A 27,600-nucleotide genomic window follows, 5' to 3' on the forward strand; every position below is an offset into this window, starting at 1 on the left:
TTAGTTGTTTATTTACAGAGTATATTTCTCTTTCTTACTTATATCTTGTTTTCTCTTCTTTTTGCATGCACAGCCTGAGTGTCTTTGTGCACAACAAAGGCTGTTAGATGCCTTTTTCAAGGCAGTACTTTCTTTTTTTTTTAAACAAAACTCTTTTCTAGGGTTCCACCTGAAATAAATTTCAATTTTGAAGAGGAACTGCAAGATATCTGGATTCAACATGATGCTAACATTTTCTTCTAGGAAGAGTTATATGCATTGTTGCTGTTGTACAGCCTTGCTAGAAATGCCTGTTGATATCCTACTGTTGCTTGTCTAGACTGATTTCAGTTTCTTGAAGCTTTTCCAGTCTATAGCCATTTGTGCAGAAATTTCCCATTTGTGGTTGCAGTGCCTGACTTAATGCAAAAGTTTGTCTGGAAAGTTTTCTGGAACAATAATAAGACTATGGCTTGAGAGAGAAAGACAGAAAAAAAATATGCTAAAATGGCAGCTTATTGCTTCTACAGTAATGAGCCCCACTCACTAGGATGGTGGAAGTTTATACCATGAATTTGCAAATTTAAATACTACTGATGCCACAGTGTGCATTGCTTGAGGGGTATAGCTCCTTTTTACTTAGAAAATTAAACACTGTGAATGGTACATTGGAAACTCAAGAAGTAGTGTAGCATGTGTAACCAATTATTTGTTTGATTTAATATTTTATATAGTTAATTTAATACTGAGGACAAGATGGACTCAGCAAAGTGATGCAAGAAAATGTTTTTTGAAGGGACCAAAGGCCCACTTCAAAAGGACCTGGTACATAGGAGTTTTATCCGAGTGCAAAAAAAGAAAGGACCACAGTATAGCAAATAGCTGAGAAAGGGATATTTTTCACCAAGGCACTCTTTTTTGCCTTAAATAAGAAAGCAAGCAAGAAGAGTAGCTGAAGGGCCAGGTGTGTTTGCTCAGGCAGGTGACGCAGTGGCAGCCAGGGACACTCAGACCTGCCATTTGGCTGCAACCCACATAAACCTGAAGAAGTGAAGAGAACCACTTCACTTTGGGCTTTGACCTGCAGGCGATGCCATAAAAATAAAGAAAGATGTCTGCTTTCTTCTCTCTGCTGTTTCAGAAATCCTTCCTCAAGGTGGCAGGGACCACCCTACAGGCACTCTCCCTGGTATTCCCTTTGCACCTGTGCTGAACATGAGGGTCTCTCACATGTCTAGTGTGAGTGTGTTATGAGGGATGAACACTGTTATGAGGGATGAACATTGGGGGGAAGAAATGGAAACACCAGTGTGAAGGTTTCAAGGACATACCAAAAGCAGCATGACTGGCAAGTGCTTATAGGCAGACTCTTTTGAGCAGTGAGACAAAGCAGAGCCTGGCATGGTCACAATGAGTCTTTCATGAGAAGAAGCTCTTGGGCTGTCTGAAAACCTGTGTGTGGCAGCAAAGAGAAGGAGTTAGGTGGGTTTCCTGTAGGGCTGCTCTAAGAGACATGCCATGGGCAAGACCCTCTTCAGATCACCAGTTGTCTGTTAATGTTTCACTGTCAGCTACAGTGACAGGCTTTGGTGTGGACTAAACTCCCTTCCCAAAAGCTGGCTGCAAGCATGCACTCCAGGTCAGGAGGCGTGGGAGATACAGCAAGCCATCGGAAGAGAAGCTTCCTCTTACCAGCAAGCAGCGTCCCAGCCACCATTGCCTTCTCCAGGTGAGCTTCCATGAATGCACAAGGCTGGAGGAAGAGGTGGGAGAGAGTCCTGTGGCTGCACAGAGCACTGTGGGCATGTGGATGATACTCTCCCCCTGAGCCACAAGCAGTGGCTCCCTTGTTTTGTATCCATAGCTGTTCTGGCCTACCCTTGCTTCTCTCCATGTTGATGGTCAGTACCCGGGTGCAAGGAGAGAGACATCTGCCTCCTCTGTTTCCCTCTCCACTACTCTTTCTACCTTCTCATGACTTTCCTACTCCCTGCAGCTCTCAGCATCACCCATGACAGCACAAACTAGTGGGATGTGGCACATATACCCCATTTAATGCTACAATTTTAATGATGCTAGGATAATTGTTCCTCTTTTCCTTTGCAAGTTTTTGGGCAAGGGACAAAGCATAAAATGTTGCAAAGTGGACTGGATCTTAGCACCAGGGTCCTGTCCAGGGAGCCAGGTTCTAGATATGCTAGTCTGGGATGACTGACAGCAAGACAGAGCCTAGGGACTCGATCCTGAACCTTGACTGAGTGTGAATCCTGCCTAGGGCACCTCTGTCATGCCTTCCATGGTGGTTCAGGGTGGATCTTTTCACTCATTCATAGATGGATTCCCAATCATTTGGTGTTTTTTGAGTTGTTTGTGATGAGGCACTAGGGTCTCAACTTTAGAACAAAGTTTTCTACAAGCAGTTGTAGCTTTGCCTTGAATTATTATATTCTATGTAATAACTCAGACTTTGAAATCTAGTCAAGGAAATCTGGCAGTCAGAGTAAATGCGTTTTTTTGTGCCTGGACTACTGCATGAAGAAATGTGAAACAAAGGAGTGTTGTGGAGCCCTTAGATACCTCAGTGAAGAACACTATGGAAACTCACCAAGTAAACTGGACCTTTCTAGATCAGGGTTTTAACAGAGTGTAAACAATAAATAGGTTATGCCCCAAACAGCTACCATTGTTTGCAAGTGGTGACCAATTCCTGCACTTGATGTCTATGACAGAGGTGAAGCAAGAAATGGAGGTTCGGATCAGTGCATGTGCAGCAGTTAAGTCAAGCATATAGCAGGTTCAAAACCACAGAAGAAGTACCTATTCATAACTCTGAAGGACTAGCCTTCATGTTTTCACTCCAAACTACTCCCAGGAACAGAATATCTTGGTTTAATCTGTGCCTAACTAGTGCTTCCCCTAGTCACAGAGGCCCCAGGATAGCACATCAGCAAAGTTGTTGATGACTTGATTTATCTTCTGGTTAGTCACATATGGGTAAGTCCAGATCCCCAGGCAAAGCCACTGGGTCCAGGTCATTGAGGTTCACACAATTTTGTGACAAAGGAGAACTGTATCATGACCAGAGCTGCCTCCCAGGTCGTTGGTTCTCCGATAAGTGGTGAGGACTTCGGGACCTTGATTTGAAGGCCTCTAACTGCAAAGCTTTTAAGGTGTTGCAAGCTCAAGTACAGCAAAGCCCTTTAGCACTTGCTGAACTTTAGGAATATAAATGAACTCTGGAAGATTAATACTGTGCTTAAAGGCTTTGCTGGATCAATGTACCTTGCAGGATCAATTCCAGAGTTGGATGGCCTACTGAGGTAGACACGGTCTGTTTCACAGTCAATTCTCTGATCATCATGAATGCCGGTGAAGAGTTCCTGAGAGAGAAAGGACTTTTCTTGAGTTGCCCCATCAGGACAAACATTCAGACTGCAGTGGCCAGCAGTAATTGCACATGGTAGTTCCCAATGATCATTGATTATTTCTACCTTACTTTGGACTGGAAAGGGATTGTAATTCCCCCTGTGGGTTTCCTGGAAGAACACAGACTCTATTCCATGGATCCTTGTCTTAGGGTGATGGCCTCAAGACTCTCTGCAAAAACATGTGGCATAGTATAGACCATCATATTGCCTGGCTCTGGGCATAGATCAAGGTGCAGTCTGTTCTACTTATGAGCATGCACCTTGTAGTGGTAGCTAAAGTCTTTGCAACCAACACCTGAATCACCTTAGGAGATGCAAAATTTTAATATTAAAAAAACAACCTTTAATATATATTAAACACTTTTAGACATTCTGATGACAAAGAAAGACATGTCCTCTCCTTTCTTTTCATCCTTCTCTTCACCTGTGTTCAGGATCCGATAATTGAGTCCTTTTTTAAAAAATAAAGGTAACTTTGACTGATCTGGTATTTATCAAAATAATCTACAAATATTCAATTTTATTTTCAGAGCTTTTTGCACAGTTTATTTCTTTCCCTTCTTCCTTCCCTCCCCAACCCTGAGTAGACTCCAATCTGTTCTCTTTGTCTTGGTGTTCTTGAGCCAGCACACATAGCTACCCCGCCACTGCAGGCACGGCCAAACTCCAACCACAGCACATGCTGCCATTATCTGCAGGGCAGTTAAAGAGGGGGAAAAGGAACTGAGGAGGATGGTCAAGATCCACCAGTAGGAGCTTGGGGAAAATGACATCAGTGACAAGAGCAGTTGAGAGGTCCCAACTATCTGCAGGTGACTATGGGAGTCTGTGGGACACTGGGACTGAAGTACCCCTGCTGGCATTGCTGTTAGCACCAGACAGCTTTCCATGGCCAAGTGGTGGGGACTGGTTTGCTTCTGTAGTGCTGATCAATCTGCATCCCAAGGCAGTGTATGCTGTAGCTGGTGGCAGCCTGACCCCACGAAGAGAACCACTTGGTTTACCAAAGCTGGAAACCCAGGTATGCACTAGTGTGTACACAGAATATAAAGCCAGGGAAGTGCGACTCTGACATGGAGCAGGGGATGGATCACTTTGGATACACCACAACACTCATTTTCAGGGAACTGAACAGCCTTGTGGCTGTGGTTAAGTCTAGGTTTCCTGAGAAATTTTCCCAGTGGATTTTCAGAATAAGTTGCCAGAGTTTTCATATGTGAAGCAGTCTTTAGTTGAAGATTTGCAGTGGGTGTAAATTGGCATTTGATCTCTGGCTGTCAGCAAATCTGCACTACAGGGGAGTCTCTCTCCTTTTTTTTTTTTTAAATTAATTAGCAATTTGAATCAATGGTGAAAAATGTCAAAAGCCTGATCCAATTGTAGAAACACATATCGAGCCATGTTCCACAGGAGACTGTTCTACAACTGAAATTACTCGATATTTTTGTTAATGACTTGCACAGTAGAATACAGAGTTTGCTTATTAAATTTATAGATGTCATCAACCTGGGAGATGCTGAAGACAGTAGAAGATGGGGATAGAATTGAAAATAAACACAGGTGCAAAGTATTACACTAACATAAGAATAGATACCTTCAAAGACAGTTGAGAGAGAATGACTGGTGAGGCAGCATTTCTACAGAAAGAGAGATGCCAGTCTCACCCTTGCTATCTAATTGGGCACTTTAACTAAATAAACAAGTAGAAAGCTTTCGCCTTTCAAGCATCATGCTGCAGTGGCAAAGTCTCTGTTGAAATACTGTTCAAACCCACATTTGACTAGTTGAGTACAATCCAGAAGAGATCGGCAAAAATGATGAGAGGTCTAGAAAACAGCATATGTGGGATTAAACCTTTAGAAAGAGGCAAATATCAATACCAAAGGAGATATTGCCTCATTTTCTGTTCTAACCCAGTGATGTCCTTTACCCTGGGCAGAAATGAACGGAGTTATCTGCTCTGGTTGTATCTGCAGGTTCCAGCTGTTCTCTTCACAGCTTCCTTTCCTGCCAATTCTGGTCCCTAACACAGCCTTGAAAAGAAATAAATGTCTCAGTGCAAAGAATGTATACAACCATGAGACATAAGCAAAGCAATTTCTTTGGTACTGGCTATGGTGTCTCCTTGCTTTCTGCTCAGCAGGTTTCTTAAGGATACTTGATTTACTTGCTGGTCATCCTATGCAGGTGGAAATCACAATGAGATCTCTATGACAAATGGACCCTTTATGTGTTTTCTGTTCTTGTGTGGGAAGGTAGTGCTGAAATTAATTTAGTTTGAAGGAAAAGGGAAGAATCCTCTGCCAGTATAGCAGGTCATAACCTGAGTGTGAGACAACAGTACCACATCATTGTGAAAATGACAGGAATTGTACCGGAGTACTTAAACAAAAGTGCAACCTTCAAACCACGCTGAATAATCCTCTCCTTAACGTTTTGGTTCATCTAAACTGGGATTGGGTACAGTTCTGGAAGAAGAAATTCAAGGAAGCACAGACCTGTTGATAGAGGAGAGAAAAAAAATCCAAACCAGCCCCACAAACACCTGATATCCAAAATGATATAAGCAGTAGGACTGAAAGAACTGAGGTTCTTTAGTAAGAAGACAAGACTGAAGAGGGAGATGAAAGTAGTCTTTAAGTGTGTAAATAGTAGTGTAGGGACGAAACGAATAAACTATACTATGATAATAATGAAAAAACCAGTAGTCTTACATTTCAGGAGCTGTTAGGAGAGCCAGCCCAACAGTAAGGACAACTGAGCACTAGACTGTCTTTCTTAAGGGTTCTGTGTGTTTATAAATGCAGGTTTCTAACCACATGTTGGGGAAACATCCTTCATCCTTAGGGAGCATTTAGTTGTGGAGTGATTCTGCCTTGGGGCTGCAGGCACGGACAAGCTATCTTGTTGCCTTGTTGTGCTTCTTCATGTTCTCTACCTCAGATTCATTTATAGAGAGGATTGTTCTGTGGCAGTCTCTGGAAAATATAAGCAGTTTTGGCATGCTGGCTCCTAGACAGGAATTGAAAACTGAAAGAAATTGAGGTCCCGCACCAGGGCAGTAAGTGTTTCACAAGAACGTGTTAAAACAATATCAGTAATAGTAAACAAAAATTACAATGAGCAAATGAAGAATAAGGCTATAGAAAGAAGATATAATTTATAGATGAAGGAAATTAGTCCTATTAATAATACAGAAATAAAAAAAAGAAAGAAACTGTTGTAGTGGTTTGAGCCAGGTTTTCCCCCTGAAACTAGGAAAGTGGTAACCCCCAGGAGGTGGTGACCCTTGGGGTTTGACCCAATCAGTGCTCCTGCAAAATATAAACATATTTCTCCACCGGAAAAGAAGGTGTGGTACTGGTTGTAGAAGAAGAGGTAGCCATGTTGTGGTGAGGCCACGAGGAGCCCCTTGGGGGCTTTGCCCCCCCCCAGCCCCCGGTTGGGGGGCTGCAGGGACTCGGAACAGTGTTAAGACTGGGCTGAGTGCCTGTGGCTAGGAGCTGGGGGAGTTTCTCCCCGGTAGGCAGCAGTGGGAGACGCTGGGAGCAGCAGCGGAGACAGCAGCGTCCGAAGAGCAGTGGCAAAGAGCCAACTGATAAGGACTGAAGTAAGCAGCAGAAGCCGGCATGTAACCGAAGCAGACACAGTGTTGTCTGAGGAAACGAAAAGCAGCAGCAGAAAAGAGAACCAGGCCACTGCAGAGAGCGAGTTTCGGGGGTAAGAACTAAATAACCAAAACCCCCAAACTCCCTTGGAGACTCCTCTGGGAGAGAGGAGGATGATTGGACTCACTTGAAAGAGTCTTGGAGTGCAGTATGCACTGAGAGAGGAGCAAGAAGCTCATGGCCTCCTGAGAGCTCAGCCAGGACGGCCAAAGGAATGTGTGTGTGTGGGGTGACCTTGGCCCCCCCCCACTGCTGCTGCAGCTTCAGAGAAGCTGGCAGCCATCTTTGAGTCAGAGCATGGGAGCTCTGCACAGGGGCTTGATTTCCCCTGAGGATACCAGACCGTCACGAAGACCCCTGTGCTTCGTGATATGACCGTGGTGACGCAACCGTGTCTGGGGTACCGCAGCCCACGGAAAGACCCCCGTTTTGAAGACGGAGGGCCGAGAGAGGCTTGGAGGCCTCCCTCGTGCGTGCTGGCAGAGAGCCAGCAACTTCTGCCTGGAAGAGAAGAAGAGAGCCTGCTGCCTAGAGAGAGACCTGCTGCTGAGAGACTGGAAGGGGTCTTTTCTTCTTCTTCTCTCCTGGACTTTTATTTGGAGGGAGAAGAGATTTGGCCCATTGTAAATATTATTGTCATGGTAGAGATAGATATAGAGTTAAGATTGTATGCAGTGTATTATAGTATTTATTTATGTGTATAGTCTTTGTAATATATTCCTTTCCCCCCCATATTGAGTCTTGTGTTTTTGTCTGGAAAACCCATCTCACATGGGGTTGAGATGTGGGAGGGGGGCTAGGAATCAGAATTGGATTTTGGGCTGTCTCAAACCATGACAGATTGTAATTTCTGTGTTCAAAAACATTAGTGGATAAATAGTAAATAACTAAAATGTCTAATTTTCCAAGGAAAAGTTTTATATGAAAACTGGGGGTTACAGGCAGGTATGAAACTTCCTGAAAATAAGTTCACAACAAGAGGAGCATCACTTTGTCATAGGGGTCTTCTTTACATCCAATCATTAATGTGAAACTCTCTCCTATCTGACAGATGGCTATACTTAGTCTGTTGTTTGCTGAAAGCTTCTTTCTCTGCTCATGTGTCTAGAAAATCCTGGCTCTTGTATCACTTCTGACGTCTCTCACTTGCATTTTTCTTGCTATTCTATTTTCTATTAATCTGAGTCAATTTAGCAAATGAGAAAATGAGGAGCACACAGCACATAATTTGATTACTCATTTTCTCTTAAACATTTGCCCATATTACTGAAAACTAATTCTCATTCAGCACTACTGGTTTTAGCCTACAAAAGTGTAAAAAGAATCTGAGGTTATAAGACTAGTCCAGATGGGGATAAAACCTCCCTGCAGTCAGCAGGCAAGAAGGGGTATTTTTAGGGAGAAGTTCATGTGGAGATATCTGTCCCTCTCTATTGTTGTCCTGTTGTCTCTCTGAGCAGCTACAAAGGGACCTCATTCTGATTATTTCAGATGTAGAATCTGCACTATAGATGTCTATGTTCATTCAGAATCTCACCTTCTGTTTCTAAATAGTACAAGCCTTTGCTTATTCATACTTTAATAGAATAGAATATAATAGATTCTTTATTGCCCTTTCATATTTCTTTGGCAATAGGTGTGATTTCTGGGTTTGCTGATATACTGTTTCCATGAGGTAGTGTGTTCTTCTGCAGCATGCAGTTAGCTGTGGAGCATCTTATCTACATCCCAAGCTGCAGGTGAGGAAGGTTTGACAAAGCCAGGCTGTGTGATTTACAGCTGGTTTATACCTAATTGTAATGGTCAGTTTGACATTAGAGCTGCTCAGGAACATGGCTACTGAGAGCTGATGGGTGGCAACTAGTATCTTGGTAACAGTGTGGGAGGAGTATAAAATGGCCTAGAGCACACAGAAATACACAGTCATTCAGCCAAAACCATCCCTCTGTACTTACTTACTTTGATGGATGCTGTTTACCTCCACTCCTCTTCTGAGTTCCTGGGCACTTATTGCCTTCAACCCTTCCTACAGCTCACTCAAAATACATCACTGAGATTATCATCATGAGCATTTATCATGCCTTGTTTCTGTTGACTTCTCTCTTCCAGTTCACAGAACCACAGAGTCACAGAATGGCTGAGGTTGAAGAGCGGTCATCAGGTCCAGCCACCTCCTTGAGCAGGGCCACCTAGAGCTGGTTGCCCAGGACCTTGTTGAGATTGCTTTTGAATTTCTCCAAGGTCAGAGACTCCACAACCTCCCTGAACAACCTGTGTCAGTGCTCAGTCATTCTCACTACAAAAAACTTTTTCCTGATGTTCAGAGGGAACCTCCTGTGTTTCAGTTTTTATCCTTTGCCCCTGGTCCTGTCACTGGGCACCACTGAAAGAGCCTGACTCTGTCCTCACTTCAGGTATTTATAGATATTGATAAGATCCCATCTGAGTCTTCTTTTCTCCAGGCTGACAGTCTCAGTTGTCTTGGGCTTTCCTCATAGAGGAGGTGTTCCAGTGTCTTAATTATGTTTTTACCCTTCATTGGACTCTCTCCAGCATGTCCATGTTTCTTTTGTACCAGGCAGTGCTTATTTCTACTTCTGTGTTTTGTTGATAAAAATTCAAACTTTTCCTAGATTACTATATTTAATCTTGTGCAGAATATTCTACAAAACACATAGTAGAAAAGGTGATAGGAGCTGATTTTCTCTGTCCACCACAAAAAATAATATTGCTTACTAGGTTTTAAAAGTGCCCAATCCTTACAATACTAAGGAAATAAAAACCAGAAATTGCCCTAGTACATGACCTTCTTCTGAACACAGATAAAGAGTACCATGCTGAAATAATCAGGATCTCCACACACACACCTCCTGACAGACCATCAGGAGCAAGGTGGAGGTACATGAGCCATGAAGACTGAAAAGGGAGAGAGAAAATTGAAGCAGGTGTGATCTTGCATGTCTTCACAGTCTATTCCATGCTTTCCCCAAGCTCTAGGAAATGGTTGGGCAGTCCAATGTCTCAAATGATCACTCTCCTTTGGGAAGCAGAAGGTATACATGAATACAAGAAACTGAGAATATGAGAAAGACAACACACAACAGTGCCAAATGAAGCTTGTATTCCTAGGTGTGGTATTTTCAAGGATAAAAATAAGAAATTAATAAATTTTCAAAAGCTGCTAATGTAATTTTTTTTCAATAACATCATAAAATAAGCAAATTGTGTATAGTACATGTTTTTATGTGTTATAGACATAAATTTATTTTCCATGTTCCATATAGATTGTAAATGTGTTATAGCATCAAAATAATAATTTTATAAAGTCAATATACTGCTTAGTATTATATTTATTATTTAAAAATTTGGAGGTATATATAAAAGCTGAAAAATAGTGGCATAATTTTATGCTCCTCTGCCTGCAAAAATAATTGTATTAAACTGTATGAATAATGAAAGGATGAAACACTCTGTATCATCATCATTTTACTATAGTCATGTTTTATTAATCAAATTAATCAGATTTCCAGTTTTCTTTAAAACTATTCTGACATTTTCAAGGATATTAAAATACAGGAGAGGGAGTGAGAAAGCAGGGCACATGTCAGTAAGAAATCAGGATCTTACCATTGTAGAGTTTTTTGATTTTGATAGTTTACGTAAGCTGATCTTAGGAAAATTCTTGAGGCATCCAAGCAAAATTGGCATCATTACATGGTAGTAAAAATCAATATCTGCTCTGCTTTGTACTTATTAAGTGCTATATCTAAGCCATGTACTGTGAAATCAAATCCAAGGCAGCTCACATTTGGCACCCCAGGTCACCAGGTTGTTTTGTTGCAAATGGAAAAAATGATACTTCCCAAGTCCAAGAGTGACAGTTCTTGTCCTAGGCTTGAGTTTTCTTATGGGCCTCTGAAGTGTGCATGAGAGTCACTTCTTAGGGCCAAATCCCTGAAAGTGGCCTCATCACTCTCTGGCCTCATCCACCTCCCCTGTACACTGTGGGCTCACTGTGCTTTGGGATCCTACCTCTGGGGCTGGGAAAAGACAGGAATCTCATGACTTGAACAGAGTCTGAGGGATGGTGGGTCCTGCCAGGCTGCACATCTATGTCACTGCTACCAGAGGTGAAGTGGCCAAGGGTGACTGTTTTGGGCTAGCAAAGGAGAAATTAATGTGGGGATCTTCTTTTGCACTCTTAACCAGGACCCAGCCTTTTTTTTTTCTGACTCCTGCTACTTTTCATTCATGTGCAGCCAAGGGCAGGTCTAAGTGTCCCTGGCTACCACGCTGTGACCCTGTCTGAGCAAACACACCTGGTTTGACAGATGTGATTGCACAGTCCTTGTGAGGGAAAACGTCTCCTCTGGATTTTGACACCCCTTTGGAAAAGTAAAATTAAACTTCTGCTTTAAAAAGGAAAGCAGGCTGTGCTTCCATCACATGCTGCACTCTTTTGGTGCCTTCCACCAAAGGCTCATCCAACTTCCCATCATCTCAATTTGCGGATGTTGTACATACCTGTACAAAGCACTGACAAGAATAAGGAAGTCGAGGGTGGGAAAAGCATCATCACCTCTTAATGGGGAAGAAACAGAGGGAGCAGAGCAGATGTTGGAAGAGAAAGTTAAAAGAAGGAAATTCTTTACCTTCTGATAGTTCCAAGTTTGGCACCACTCCTTGCTATAAAATCCTGAGGCTCAAGATACTTCTCTAAAATATATTTTCCTCTTTGCCTATTGAACAAAGAAACAGCTTCTGTCAGATGCTGCAAGTCTGACCAAAGGCCCTGGGGAGCATTGGTTAACTCTATGTTAAGAGAGTCTCAACTCCAGTGGTCCAAATTCACCTCTCCTTGTGTTGTGACTTCCTCTAAGACTGTGCCCTGAGGTTCAGTATCACCTTTCTGGAAAACCTTCCTTCCATGCCTCCCAATGGCATCCTTGAGAATCACTGTGGGCATCCCAGCATGTCTGACTTCAATTAAGCTTGTTGCAAAGCAAAGTATACAGTTTTTTATTGAGCTAAAATGACAGCTGAAGAAAAAGGACATTTAAACTATAAATTACTGACACATTTGTTGAGCTCACCAGGAATCCTATTCAACAGAAGGTGCTGGGAAACACAAGGCTTGAGTTTACTTATCCTTTGTTTCAGATCAGGTCCCTTGTGTTTCTTCATGTAGTTTGACCCACCTTTCCAGACATCCAGCAATAGGTAAAATGATTATGACAGTTACTCTCAGAAGGCAAACATCCCCATGGCCAAATATCTGCATAGCCAGCAGCAGAAATCAATATTAAGCTTCTACCATGAGCACAGCAAGGAGCACATAGATATTCATATAGCCCTTCAGTGATGGTGGATACCCCTATGGTCCCAGCATCTGCTGCTTGTTGGCTGTTGAACTCCCAGAGGAGCTCCTCATGGGCACTGTGAGTAGGTCAGCAAGTGCTGTGTCACTGCCTGGGTAGTAACTATTGTTCTGATGGTGTTTGTCAATGGGCTGGTGGGGAAAAGCAAGCTGCCTTGGTAGGTATAAATTCCCCTGTCCATATACCAGCTCTCCTTCAGCAGATGCAGAGCACAAGAGATGAAGTTCCCTATGCCTGCTACATTCACCCTGCTCCTCCTCTGCACCCCAGGCACAGGGGAACGTGAATACACCTCTGTGCTTGCCGTGCCCAATGGAGGCTACTGGGGCAAGTGGGGCAGTCGGCAGTTTTGCCGCTATAGCTATGCCAATGGATTTGCACTGAAGGTAAAATTCTCTCCGTTTCCTACCATCTCCTCTTCCTGCACCCTGGTCTAAAGCTCTCCACCTCCCAGTACAGTCTTCTCCAGAGTCTAAGGACTTTCTGCAGAGTTTTTCTTCTTCTTGAGTATGGCAATATGTACATAAAACTATGAGTCTTCTGGAATATATTGCCAATGTAGGTACACCAGAAAAGAAAAATACAATTTTTTTTCTTCTTAGGCCAAGAGTTCTCCCATTAGATACAGCAAAAACAGAGCTACTGCCAGAGTTCTTTTGCTGTCAGATAGGATAGAGGTTTGCTGGCAGTTGTATAGTCTGCATGTGGCAGATGTTGCTGAGAGAAGTCACATCAGTGCTAAAATCTGCTGCTGGATTCAGGGAAAGAGACATCCTCCACCAGTGTCTCTCCTGGAACTCTGAGACTCTACCTTACCCGTTGGGTCAGAAATAGAAAACACAAAGAGCATCTTACAAGGGTTATGTAGGTTTCCAGTAACAGGCATCTTTTCCGTGTGCTTCCCAAAATATTTTCTCTTTCTCATTACAGGAAGGAGTGGGGACTGTTTATGACAGGCATGTCAAGGACTTTTCCTGGCTCTTCTCCCTCTTACCTTTTTCTCTGCCTCTGTGTGACTTCTATTGCAGGTGGAGCCTGCCCAGCTTGGAAGAGATGACACCGCTCTGAATGGCATACGCCTGCATTGTCAAGATGACTCAATAATTGAGTCTTTGGTGGGGGAGTAAGTAACACTGTGTTTTCTCTCCTGTTTGTCATGCACCAGCTCACCAAACACCCATGGGTGTTACCATTTACAGGAGTCTCGTCTCTGACTTGCTTTGTATGTACAGTGCTGTAACATAGTGAATTAAAACAGGTGGTTGGGGCTTGTGTTCATTAATTTTTATGGTAATTAAACACAGTTACCTCACATTACTGCTTTTTGTTTGCTCTTGAAATTCCTGCAGAGCACTGTAAACACCTGAAATACGGTCCCAGGCATGGAGTATTTCTTTGGAAATCTGCAGCATATGGGGCAAACGTGAGAAAAGGGGTTTCTAACCACACATTTTGAAACTGCTTGGGTGGCCCTCCTGCAGGGAACAGTACTGCACTCTGGACAGCAGAGTGTCTGCCCTGCCTGGTATCTGGTGTGTACTTGTTACATGTGTCAGGGATGCATCATAAAACATGTGCTCAGGCTGCCCTTGAAGTTTCCACCAGAACTGTAACTATCCTGGTGTTTTTCTGATGAGATATCAATGAAGAAAAAAATACACTCTTGGAAGACAAGGAAAAAAAAAAGGAGAAAATAAGGGCCCCAGACGGCAGCAGGATGCTGTGTTGGTCATGGCTGAGAGCAAGGAATTGTTAAGCTTCAGAGTAGCGTGACAAGGAGAAGGAGCCCTTTTCAGCAGTTTGCAGAGTCCATACGTTCTTTCATTTGCTTTTTGTCAGGTGGGGTACCTGGACCATCTTCCAAGTTTGCCCTGGAGGCTACTTGACCTCCTTTTCACTGAGAACAGAGAAGTCCCAAGGAGGAGGTGATGACACAGAAGCCAACAACATTCAGTTCAGATGCTCAGATGAAACTGTGCTAGTAGGTGATGGACTGTCGTGGGGAAGCTTTGGCCCATGGAGCACAAGCTGCAAGATATGCTGTCTCCAGACCAAGGTAGAGCCACCACAGGGGCTTAAGGATGATACAGCACTCAACAATGTGAAGTTCTTCTGCTGCAAATGAGCACTTACTCCATGTTCATCACTGCCTACACATTGCATATCCCACAGCAAATGAAGTATCAGTAAAGCTTTGCTCTAACTTCGTACTGGGACACGTGTGTGATGTTTTGACTGCTTGCATCTTGCCATACTGGCCCATGTCTTAGATAATAATGTCTTTTACAGCTACTGCTATATTAGCGTGGCTGGTCATAGTTACAAAAGTATATGGTGTTCACAAGAATCATTGCATCGTGTACTGCTGGTATGTTGCTGTGAAAATGCCCAATCTCTGACAATTGCTCAGAGCTGACAGATTTCTTCTTTTTTTTTCTAACTGGCAAATTTGTTTGAGGTTTGCTCTGCCCATTTTTCCCTTATTTGAAATAATATTTGCTCTGTTGATATGACAAACAGGGAAGAATTTGTATTAGTTTGAGTCTATTTGAGGTTTCTGACCAAAGTGAAAATGACCAGTGAGAGCTAAATGGGTCAAAACACAATTTTGAGTGGGCTCATGAGAAGCATCAAATGTTTGCTGTCATTGTCTGAGCTTTAATTTTCTCAAGATTTGTACATGTTTTTTACAAGGAATCTGTTAGCTCATACCTGAGTTCCTGCCTTCGGAAACACTTTCAGCTAGAAAGTGTGTTTACACTGTGCATTCATCTAAGTGTGGTACTGTATCCCCTGGGTGGGCTGTATCTCCCCAAAGGGAGTGTGCTCTGCTGGCCCACCTAGCTGTTAGAGTAAACCATTTTCATGGGACTTGGGTGTTTTTTGTTTGTTGCCTCTGGGCATCATGTTCTAAATAGAATGGGGAGAATCCAAATCAAAAATAAACTCTATGTCATTAATCCATTTTATTTATGCTCCAATTTGCTGGGTAAGCTGGAAATTATTACCTTGTCCTGATGTGCTAGATATAAAGAATGTACTCTTCATTTGGGGAAAAAATCGTGCCTGGAGATCATTACTGTACATTGATGTCTGAGCCATGTGGAACAGCACAGAGCTGATGGTGGATGTTCCTTCTGTCAGTTCACATCCTCTCTCTCCTTAGCTCGTACATAGCAGCCATCACCACTCTGTCTCTTAATCCATGTAAGTTTTTCTTCCTGTTGTTTACCTCAAAAAGTACTCAAATAATAACTGTATTTTCTTTTACAAGAAATACTATATAACAGGCAAAGCAAGAACAAATTTGATAAATACTTTGGTTAAAAGGGTTTTGATAAAAATATCAGGGGTTTGCTTTTGAGTAGATCACTGCTCTCTCTATCCTGTATACTGTCTCTGGTGGCAGTGATCCATAGCTAATTCTTGCTGCAATAAAAGGTTTCTCTGCATCAGGGAAGTGATGAGTAGGAATTTTATTGGCAAAGCCAACAGCAATCATTGGATGTTTGGTGCTTGGTAATGTTGTCCAATGCTGGCCCTTGGAGCACACAGTAGTTTCTCGTGATGCTTGTGTCATTTTGCCTTCCAGTCCCCATCTTGACCTCACAGGAATTTTCTTAGTGGCAGGTGATGAGTGGGGAAGCCAACCATATGGAACTCAGGACTGATTGCATCTACTGCAACCAAGTGGAGAATAAAACATTTCTCTTGGCTCTATCTGTACTGCACAGGGTATTGCTTCCTGTCTTTTGCCTCTTGAAGCACAGCTGGGATAAACTGATGCATCTCTAATGACATTATCCAAAGCTACTTCAAGTGAAGCACTTACCAAAGCCTCAGTAGTGCAAGAATATATCTTAGAAAGATTTCTGGATTTGAATGATTTTATTTAAAAAAAATTAATATGAAATTTTCCAGTCAGACCTTCTGCTGCAACTTTCCACAGGTCTGATTTGTTTCATCTCAGGATCTGATTTATTTCTTAACATTTTAAGTTGGTTTTTTATAATTTGATATTACTAAGTGATCCTTTAACTGCTTTCTGTCCTCCTCTTGACTGCAGACATTTTAAGTGTGCAACTGCTTTATCAAAGTAAAGCTTATTCTGTAAAACCAACACAGTCAGCACTTGAAATACAAGGGATTATTAACTTCAAGGGAGCATTTTGTAACTTCTATCTCAATTTTGAAGTTTCTGGAAAAACCCTTATTTGTCATATATCCATCTGTCTGTAAACATAGAAATCCCTCAAATCCCTCAGCTCTAGCATTTAGTTGCAAGGAAAAAAGCCAACAACAAAAAAACCCCAAACCACAAAAAACAAAACCCCAACAAAAAACCCAACAATACCAAAACACCCCGCCCAACAGAATAAAAGAAAAAAATCGGAACCTTTTTCTAACAAGTTGAACTAAACTGAATTAAATCTAAATTCTGATGCTATTGGAGTTAGCTGGGGTTAACAGTGACCACACAGAAACTTACTTTCCAAAATGACCCTTTTCAAACTCCACACATGGAGATATCTTAATTTGAATCTAGTTGCTTGGCTTCCATTTTCTTATGAAATAGGAATCATTTCATCTTGCAAACTGACATTCAGTATAATTAGTGAAATGATATTTGAGGACAGAGAAAAAAAATAGCTGTACTGATGTAAACAAAACAGGCTTCATTTGATGAAAGTGAACAGGAATCATGGTGACATGATTTATCTGCATTATCTTCCAAAACCTGGGGAATCCCTTTGCCCAGGCAGAGGCAGGTAGCTGCACGCACTCCACAGAAGTCTCGGAGGGCCAACTACTGGTCACCTTCCTCCAGAATATGTAGGACAAAACCCATCAATTATTTTATACTACAATACTCTATGATCACATCACCAGCAAATGTGGCAACATGACATTTCAAGTGCTTTTATTTCTCACTGTGTGAGTAAGTTGTATCTCTTGGAAAGATATGCTGTGTGAATCTAAGTTGTGCGTGGAGCCAGTTATGTGTGGAAAAAGAAGTCTGTTAGTTTCTCAATTCTCCAGGTGGAGCTAATTCTTGGAATGATCATTATCACTGAGCTAAAGTGCTTAAAAGAAGGAATTATTTTCTTTTGAGTGATTTGTTCAAGAAGCAGTGCCTGCTTTCTTATGTGTGTGTATGTGTGTGTATATGCAGACAATTGAAAAACTTGAACTTCGTATTACACATTTCTTCTCCAGAGGGTAGGCCAGGTTGGAAGACTCTGAACATCTGATACTTCTCTGCAAATGAATGACTCAGTTAAATTTTGAGGTTTCACTTAGGGAGAATTATTCACAGCACCAGCAAAACTGAGCTTTTATGCTTCTGTGTAGTACCAGGTGTAACATAGCTTCCTACCAGTGTGTGAATGAACACTCCAAATGAGAACTGTTCCAAGAAATGTTTGGAAGGCAGAATACCACCTCCTCTTAACGTACTTTCTTCTGTACTAATCAGCAACTTCAAAATCAAATGGGCATGCTTTTGTCATCTGAATATTGATGAAAAATTTCCAGATTGGTCTCCACTGAATAGTCCACTCGCAAAACAGGAGTCATACACAGAAAAGATGGGGTGGGACCTGAAAGCAGGTGTCAGCCACTTGTTTCATTCAGATTGGAGGAATCAGAATTTTTCAACAGAAATAAAGGTATAAAAATATTACCAAAGTGTGCTGTAGCTGGAATCTGTCAGTAGCTACATCTTCATCACTTCAAAAAGCCACTGTGCATCTCTGGCACATCTAGGAGTCAGGAACAGGTTGCCAAAGAAACAAACATACAGCTCCTATGCAACATTAATGGGACTAGTGGCAAGACCAAGGACCAAGCAAGAATTATCCCTGAATCTACTGTTAATGTGGCAATTTTGGATCTGAAGTATGAGTAGGCTTGGCGAAGGCAAAGAGGAGTTTTCCACCAACCTATGCATATGTTGCACAGCTCCCAGGGAGGCTGGCAGAAGCAGCAAGTCTGGAGCTTTCCAGAAGTGATTTTTTAAAGCCAATCCTATTGAATAACTCTGAATCAGACCCAGAACAGACATGCTGTTAGTGGTGCTCCAGTGAACCTAACTTTGAGTCTGCTTCTAGAAAGCTGACCTTAGAAATCTTAACCTTTATGGCTGCATTGTTCCTGCTGCAAGGAAAATAGATATCCCATCCCTCACAGGTGTTCTGAAGCTTAAGTTATTAGTTTTTGCGAGATGCAGAGAAAACATCTGAAGATGCCTTAGATACATACAATTTTCAATACTATACATGAAGAAGATTTGCACCATGCAGCTCATGCTCAGTGTCATAGTTAGCAAGTGCTGCAACCCTATGAAGCCAGCCCTAATTAATTAGTGTGATTGCCAGTGAGGAAACAACTGAAAACATCCATTCTAGAATTTTCTGAGTCTAATTATTTGGAAATCTTGAACAGAACGTGAGCAGTAGAGAACATTAACCCATGGGTCATGAACAGAAAAACAACAGGGCTTGGGAGAGGTGATTAATGAAGGATTGAATTCTGGCTTCCATTCTCCCTCACAACACTGAACCTGTGGACGTGCCTTTGTCCCACAGGACTGAATACCTATGGTATTGTGTTTGAATACTAACTTTTTGCATGAGAATTTGTTGCATGGTTTGTACCTGCCTGCTTTGTCTTCTTCTCTGTAGAAAGGGAGCTTACCCAAGGCAATCCAAGCTCCTGCAAATAATGTTGGAAACTGTTGTCCTAGCAGGAATGAGGTAGAAACTACCTCCCAGTCTCAGTGAAAGCTGGGGGAAATGAATGAGCTGTTGGGCAATTCAGAAGCACAATTAATAGAAAGATGGCAACACCACATGTATAGAAACCATATTTCTCTTGGAATCCTTTTTAGGGAATTTTGGTTTTGGTGCATTTTTCCTTAGCTTTCCATATCCTACCAGAACAAAACTTGGAAGACGTCAGTCACCTCATAACCCCTTACAACACAGACTGACTCTGTATATCTTGATGTCTTCTGCAACAGGTCACGTAGCTGGGTGACATTTGACTGCACCAGCAACTGGGCCTCTGCAGCCAAGAGTAACAACTATTCCTTTTTGATCACTCAAAACCACTTCAACAGCAGTGGTGGGGTAGTGGTAGTTTGGTGCACTTCTTAATGAACATAAACTATCAAAATGTACATCAATGGCATCTTTAGAGCCTGTGTAGCAAAGAAAAAAGTGAAGGTACTGCAAGAACACATGCATGAGTTTATTAACTTAGTCTGTGGAAAAGGATGTTTTCAGAGGTACCATGACAGCATGAGAAATTAGGTTACTGCTCGAGTCTTTTCAGGATCAGGCTCTCAACAGGTCTGAGATAGCCCCTTTGTGTTGCTGCTGCTCTCTTTTTCAGGGGGAGCATTCTACAGCTATTTGTGAATGACTTAGAAGTTCATGGACAAAAATGTACAGAACTTGCTTCGTTTAAATCCAGAAAGGGCCAATTATACCCTGAAAAACAATGTATCTCCATGCAATCAAAAATAATTTAACGCATTGCACTTTTTCAAGTAGTAGGAGCAGATTAAAAAATCAATCCCCCAATCCGATGTTGTGCCTAGAATGCCCTTCAATCCCTGCTCCGGTAATTTTTTTTCATGTTAGTGGAATTTTTATGTTGAAGTAACCAGAAGTAATTTAGAAAACAACTTTCCATCTCAGCTTTTGCCGCTTATCAAATAAGACCAGCTTTATTATTTCTGGTTTATTGCCATAGCATCCTCAACATGGCTAGAATGGCTGTTAAAGGGAAAACCTGAAATAGATTCTAAAAGTTTATTTGAATATCTTTTCTGAGGAGAAAATAAAAAAATAAATTCTGACTCCTGCTAGCTACAGTGTTTGTGCTTTGCAACAGAAACTTCTGTGTGCTTACTGGGAAGAGCAGTGTGAAGAGGACAAAGCTCTTTTAATTTTAAAAGAGACTTTCATCTCAGAAAAAGTAGTAACTAAGTGAAGAAAATATAACTTCTATTCTAGGTGTTTACAAGCAAACACTTTAGAACACTTTGTTGTTTTATGGAAAAAACATAACAAGGTTTCTCCTCTGGGTCGCACTGGAGTCGAAGTTACAAATGTATAAAGTAGGGGATAAGTTAGAAAAACAAAAATTTAGGAATCATTACTGTATAATCTACCTGATGAAAAATTTCCTTTCAAGTCTAGTCAAATGACTGTAACTTTCCATGTGAGATTATAACACCCAGGCTACCCTGCTAAGTAGTTATCCAGCAGAACCTGCTGAGTCTCACTCCCATTAGAGGTGTAAGAAATCCACTGGTGTCCTCCCAGACTTTAAAAACCCAGTTGGAAGTTTATCAATGAGTTATCTCAGAGGTGGCTCACCTTGAATGAGATACAGTGTCACACTCTTGCTTGTTAAACAGGCTTTTATATAAGTGTTATGGTTTCCATAGAAACATAACTAAATCTTTTCTCCAGCATAATCCCAAAGGTTTCACAGACCTGAAAAATACACAGTGAATAGTCAAATCATTTTTTATGCTGACAAAAAGAATGGCACAGTTGTCACCCAGTCAAATTTCTTACATGGGGTAAAATAAGTTTAAATCACACATGGCAGAATTGCCTTGCAACATTCAGACATTTTCTGGAATCCCATTTCACTGAAAGTTAAGTTTTAAAAAGTTCTAGTGCAACCTTACAGAACTGTGTGAGTTATAGATGCGAAAGACCTTAATTGTCTTCCCAAAGCATGTCGGCAAAACTCACGGGAATGGAAACAACAATTATGCTGATGATCTCTTCCCCCAGGCCTATAGTGTTTCCAGTTGTGCATTTTCTAGTGTTCTTTGTGTCGAGTTTTAAATGTTCCTCTTAATGGCTGGGACTACGAGCATGTAACAGGGATTTTCTAGGCAGAAGAATTTCCCCTAACAGCCCGTTTACAGTGTCCTCTTTGGTAATTTCACCCCATTTCTCTTAGCAGTTTAGGAACCCATTCACTTTTCTAGGTCATGGCTTAAAATATTCCTTGATAGTTTTTTATAACAAAAATGGGGCTGATCTATACTAATTCTTTAATATTTTACAGGCATTTTAATGCTTTCAACTAAAAGAAAGGGAGGAAATAATCTTGATGACTGGGCCCTAACTATTAGCTCCTACTTGGCTCCTTGGGTGAGTTTTCCCAGCCATCTTTAATTTTTTTTCTCTTTCTCCTTCTTTTTTTGTCTTTATCTTTTTTCTTTTTTTCTATTTTTTTTTTAGTGTTATAGACTTAGATAATATAAAAGAGAGTTTTGTGGCTGTTTGTGGGCTGTATGTTTTGCTCTTTCAGTGCTCAGTTGTGCTGGTTTCATGTCAACTGAATAGACAAAAGAAAACCAAAAATGTTCAAGTTTTTTATTGACTTTGTACTCTCCAAATAATTTTTAATCTCTATGATACTTAGAGAGGTCCTCTATAAACTTTTTGCTACCTCTCTGTCTCCCCAGTTAGTTTTACTGTCTCCTGCTTTATGACACTACAAAGTTAAAGAAATTTCCTTTATAATTTTTCCTGACATTGCTAATACAGCACACAGAATCATTTTTTTCTCATCATTAGAGCACAAATCCACTAAAGACATTTGAATTAATATTTAGTGTAAGATTTGCTGGATGCTTTAACAAGGCAGTTTGAGTGAACATTGAGATCCTGAGCCATTTACCATGAAGTCTTCCCATTCTCCTTGTGGTTCTGTATGTTTTTCATTGAGTCACTGCATATTCAGTAACTAATCTGTCACGAGGCTTCAAATGCAGGGTTCATGACCAACTGAGTTTCCACAGATGGTCTGCAAATATGTAAGGCCAAGAAATGTTGGGCTTGATGCTGCCTGTAGCAAGAAGTATGCAGCAACTTTCCTTGCTCAGGCAAATCCCATCCTATGGGTAAAACCTGGTTTAAAAATAAGGAAAGTCTACAACATAAAATAATGGAAAAAAAATAAAATCTAAGTACTGTCTATAAGAATAAGGGATTTTAGAAAACGGATCAGGCTGTGCAATGTGATGCCTGATATGTCATCCAGTGGTCAAGATGTTGTGTTGGTGCTGAGGGAATATCATCTCTCTGGGTTTATGCTTTCAAACCAAGGAATGTGCTGAACATGAGCCAACAGTGTGTTCAGGTGGCCAAGAATCCTGGTCTGTATAAAAAATAGTGTGGCCACCAGGACCAGGGCAGTGATCATCCCCCTGTACTTGCCACTGGTGAGACCACACCTCAAATCCTGCATTCAGTTTTGGGCTCCTCACTACCAGAAAGACAGTGAAGTGCTGGAGTATGTCCAGAGAAGGGCAATGGAGCTCAGAAGGGTGAGGAGTAGTATCTGAGGGAGCTGGGGTTGTTTAGCCTGGAGAAAACGAGGTTCAGGGGGGACCTTATTTGCCTCTACAACTATCTGAAAGGAGGTTATAGCCAGGTGGGGACCAATCTTTTTTCCCAGGCAACAAGGGACAGGACAGGAGGAAATGGCCTCAATCTGCACCAGGGGAGATTTAGTTGGACATCAGGGAGAATTTTTTCACTGAAGGGGTGGTTAGGCAATGGAAAGGGCTGCTCAGGGAGGTGGTGAAATCAACAGCCCTGGAGGTGTTCAAGAAACAACTGGACATAGCACTTAGTGCTGTGGTTTAATTGGCATGGTGGTGTTTTGTCAAAGGTTGGACTTGATGACCTTGGAGGTCTTTTTCAATTTTAACGACACTATGATTCTAGGAGGATGACGTCTTAGAGGTCTGTGTTTAACCCTGCCTACTGTTTACTCTGTTCAGGAATGTGAGCAGAGCAAGCTGAAACAAAATCCAGATGAAACTACAATGAGTCATCTAATCAACACTGTATAAAGTTCTTTCTTTTTGGAAATTTAAATATACAATGCTGCTGCAATTCAGTTAAGCAGTTGAACATAGGCTTAATGTAGGTGCACGAGTAGTTCTGTCACTTAAAATTAAACAGAAGCAGGTCCTTTATTAGATTGGGGCTAAATTTGTTTGCTAAAATTATTTATTGTGAATGACAGATATCCGAACAGCAGTGCCCTCCGGTGGAATATACCTGAGAGAATATGTCATCTATAGTCCATCAGTGACAACGTCCTTGTCCTCTGATTCTGTTACAGGAATAGATCTGAGATTTATCAATGACCTAACCCTGTTCATTCTCGCTTTAAAGGGGAAAATGCAGTTCTTTCAGCTTGGAGTAAGGTGATACATTTCAGTGAGAGAGAGAAAAATCTTCTGAAAAGCTAATTAGCTGCTGACCGTGAATGACCAATGGGTGTTGATGGGAAATAACGGCTTGGTTGCAGCTCTCCAGACATGGGGTTCTTACTGTGCATGCAGTCCCTTCTACAAAACAGATGGTCTAGTCCACAGCAAAGAGTCAGGTGGGTATCAAGAGCTGGACACAAATCTCCCAGACTCCACATAAGCTCCACTTCACGTGGGAGCATGGCACAGTCAGCTCTCATTACATCCCTGTGAGTGAACTCGATGCCTTCCCAGCTGGGCTGAAGCCAGACTGGCTGGTGGAGACCCGAGGAATGGCAGCTGCTCTGGGGACTCTTTGCTTCCATGAGGGAATATCCGTCCCCAGTTTGCTGGCTCTCCTGCATGCTTTCCTTGGGGCAGAAGAAGGGGGGGGGGAAGAAGGTCTGTCCCTTATGTGCTCCTGCATGGGGAGAGGAGGAGAGGGGTGAGCTGTCCTCTTTCATCCTGGGAATGACACCCAGCCCATCCGGAGGGCTGAGCTGCAGCTTTGAGTTGCTGCAACAATCATCAGGGAAGTTACCTGGGCTTGAGAGGGGACACAAACATTGTCTTGAAGCTAAAACAGATTGAGAAGCATCTGTGAGCTTGAAAGCCAGGCTCTGGCTCTGCCTGTAAAGGAAACACTGCCTAGATTAGTGGGACTGAACCATCTCATGGAGACAACAGTGTCTCAGTGAAGGAGAGGGGAACCTAGACACCTGGCTTTGACTGGGCATCGTCTGCAGTTGGAGTAGATGATCATTGTAGGTCACTTCAAATTGAACTATTCTATTCTATTCTAGTTTAGTCTAATTTTGTCTAGTCAGTTGTATGTGGCCACGGTTAGGTGAAATTAATTCTGCAGCACTCTAGCTGAGCTTCAGTCTGCTTTAGCCTAACTAGCTGTTGACACATCAAAATATTCAAGCAGTCAATACACCTGCTTGACATTGGCTGGGGAGCCAAGTGTTTGCCCAGCTTTGGAGGTGAGCTGAAGGGAAGTGCATCTGAGACAGTGTGAGCTTCTCAAGTGATGTTTATCACTTCCAACAAGCTTCCTGCATCTGTGGCTTTGCTCCTTTGCACTGAACTTTCCTAAAAAGAAGCTAACCCGGGTACATCTCTTTGAACTGCAGGTATCGTAAGGAACCTGCAGGTAGCGCTGTTATATATGTTATATGTGTTCCCACTGTGAGAAACCATCCTGACCTCAAATAGCCTAGAGTCAGTAGAGAAGAAACATGAACAGGCAATGGGGGATAGTGAGGCAATGTCTTTGATGGTGTCCAGCAAATCAGTGGAAGAAATGATGGCGTAAAAGCTGCAGGAAAAACAGGAGTGAACAGGCTAATATAGTTTAACTTCTTCCCAAGGAGAGCCTGTGGTATTTTTGCATAGGTATTTATAATATTCAGTCTGCATTGTAATTGTCCTTTGAAGGACTAAGCTTCATGTGATGAATAAAGAACGGTAATACAATGACATAATTTAATTTCAGAGTATATTTCATATAACAACATGACAAGTGTCTTGTTCCCATTAGCCCTGGAGGCTGCGTCCTTGATTTCAACACTGCATTGATGCTGTGGGAGCATCATCAAACTGGCAGTGATACGGAGTGCCAGACTCTCTGCTGTACTGAGAGGGATGCACCAGTTTAGAATGGTGCTGCCTGCCAGCATTGCCTCTGAATGCAGGTAAATGCAGGCCACGATCATGGACTTTAATGGCTTTGTGAGATGTCTGATGAAAAGCATTTCTCTGAGACATGTTCTTATGAACATTTCTCCCAATTTCTGTTAGAGAGCATTAAATAAGAGGAGTCACTGTCGTATATGATATATATCCAAATTAAATAAGGAAAAAAAGCTCAGCAGAAAGAAAGTGCTTCTCTAGTGTCACTGCAAGTACATGCCACCTCCTGGAATGTGAGAGAAAGGAAAAAGCATCGTAAAGTTCCATAAACAGTAGTTAAATCCTTGCTAAAGACCAGAGACATGCAAATCCCACTGTATCCCTTCCAAATTCTAGAGTTACCTCCTAAGAAAAAGCTATTAATGCAAGTTGGTTTTCATCCTTTGGCTGATCCAAAAGGCCAAAGCTGGATGACAATTTCATCTGGAGGCGAGGGGATGCCACCAGCTTTCCCAAGACACAGGACTGCAGACATTGCAGATTTGGTGAGGAGTGCTGGTCAGAATTTTCAGATGTGAAAAGAGTGGAACAACAAGGGAAAATCTTGATCCACCTTAGAAAGGAAGATCACTGTCCCTATGACTGATATCAAAACAGACCCACCACTGCCAGTGGCACTTTTCAGCTTCCTTAAAACCTCTAGACACTGGGGGACACCTAACATATCAAGAACTTCCAGAGCACTAAGAATGTATATTTTCCTTCTTTGTAGCAGTGACAACCATGAATAAGTCCAATTTCTACTTAGATTAAAGGACAAAGGCCCCTAGGAGTCCAACATCTTCGGAAAGAGATGTTCAGAGCTACATATCAGCAGCCTAGATGACTATTTACCATGATGTTGCAGCTTGAAGTGAGCGTTGCTTTTATGACCAACTTTTGATTTGGCACCATGTGCCTGTCTGCTGAATGCCTGTGAGCCAAGAGCCAGCTTTGGCTTAGGGCTTGGTTTGGGAATGCTTTAAAGCCTGGATACTTTTTCTGGACACCTATTAAGGAGACTCCTAGAGCTATTTTATCAGTAACCATGAGGGTATCAAGTACTGTGTCAAACTCATCAGAGTTTTCCTACAGTATTTTTCTCCCGTAGACCCTGAGAATCATCTCCAGGTGATCTTCAAAAGAAGTACTGCTTAGTGTGTTCCAAGTCCTTTTAAGCACTCACGGGAAAGGAATTATTTACTCATCACCGGAGCTGAGATATGCCATCCATGTGCTCACTCACCCTGCACCCTCTTTACTCTCCCTCCAAGCCCTGGGTCATCCAGATGACTGCTGTGTGCCAACTGAGGCAACAGCCCAGCCATTAGTCACTGTGTGGAGCACTGGGGCTGTAAGATACATCCGTACTCACCCAGATACAGCAAAGGCAAAAAGTTTCCAAGTTTTCTGCAGGCTGTTGCTGGGAAGGAGAAGAAACCTCCTGAAAACTGGCCTTACCTACAGGAGGATCTCTCTGATGTTGTGGCTCTGTCAGGTTGTTGCCTTCACCCCCCTGCAGTGGAACTTTGAGGAGAGGTGCATTGGATCCCTGATGGCAACAGCTGTCTCCTTGCACACCGATTCCTTTGTCATCAGTGACTCTGACCACAGAGCACATTGTGATCTGTGAGTTTCCTTGTCAATGTGCAAGTGCCGGCTGTTTAAATCGGCAGAAGAAAAACAGCAAATATCTAAGTTTCCAGCCCAGAGAGAGCTTCCAGCTGGGGCTAGGAGATCATGAAATAGGATGTACAAACACAGTGTGCAAGCAGTCCCTGACCTGTGTTGAAATGGTTTGCTTTGTTTTAGCTGATAGTGCAAGCCATGTGACAGATACTGACAATGCACATGGTGCATAATCCCTGCAAACAGCGATCCCGTCGGGCTTACCAGTTAAACAATACCTCGGGAAGTATTGCAACAATTTCTCCTGAATGTTTGCCACAGACACAGTTTATATCACTGGTAGCTTTGGGGTAATTTCAAGGGTCTATATTTAGAGGACTGGGAAATTTTGTCCAGACTAAAAGCCAGAGAGCATGATCTAGTAACTCTTCTCAGGAAATATGCATCTTTAGATCCTATTTCTTTTTGGTTTTTACTTGGGCTTATTGTATCAGGTGAAAACAAACTACAGCTTTTTATTTCTATTTTTGTATCCACATGCCCTT

At 42.1% G+C, this 27,600-nt stretch overlaps 1 protein-coding gene and 1 pseudogene across 1 annotated transcript; one reads left to right on the forward strand and one right to left on the reverse strand.

Annotated features, from left to right (window-relative positions):
* LOC113964933 overlaps positions 1–27,155 on the reverse strand; it is a 39,225-nt pseudogene extending 12,070 nt beyond the window's left edge.
* Positions 12,621–14,578, forward strand: LOC113964901 (vitelline membrane outer layer protein 1-like; the record flags this gene model as incomplete). Its single annotated transcript, XM_027677693.1, has 3 exons — positions 12,621–12,839; positions 13,482–13,576; positions 14,293–14,578. Coding segments are annotated over 3 exons (600 nt in total), but the record flags the coding sequence as incomplete, so codon positions are not given.
* Positions 27,156–27,600: the final 445 nt, after the last annotated feature.

The sequence above is a fragment of the Neopelma chrysocephalum genome, unplaced genomic scaffold, assembly GCF_003984885.1.
Source record: "Neopelma chrysocephalum unplaced genomic scaffold, ASM398488v2 Primary Assembly neopelma1_43, whole genome shotgun sequence".
Classification (NCBI taxonomy): domain Eukaryota; kingdom Metazoa; phylum Chordata; class Aves; order Passeriformes; family Pipridae; genus Neopelma; species Neopelma chrysocephalum.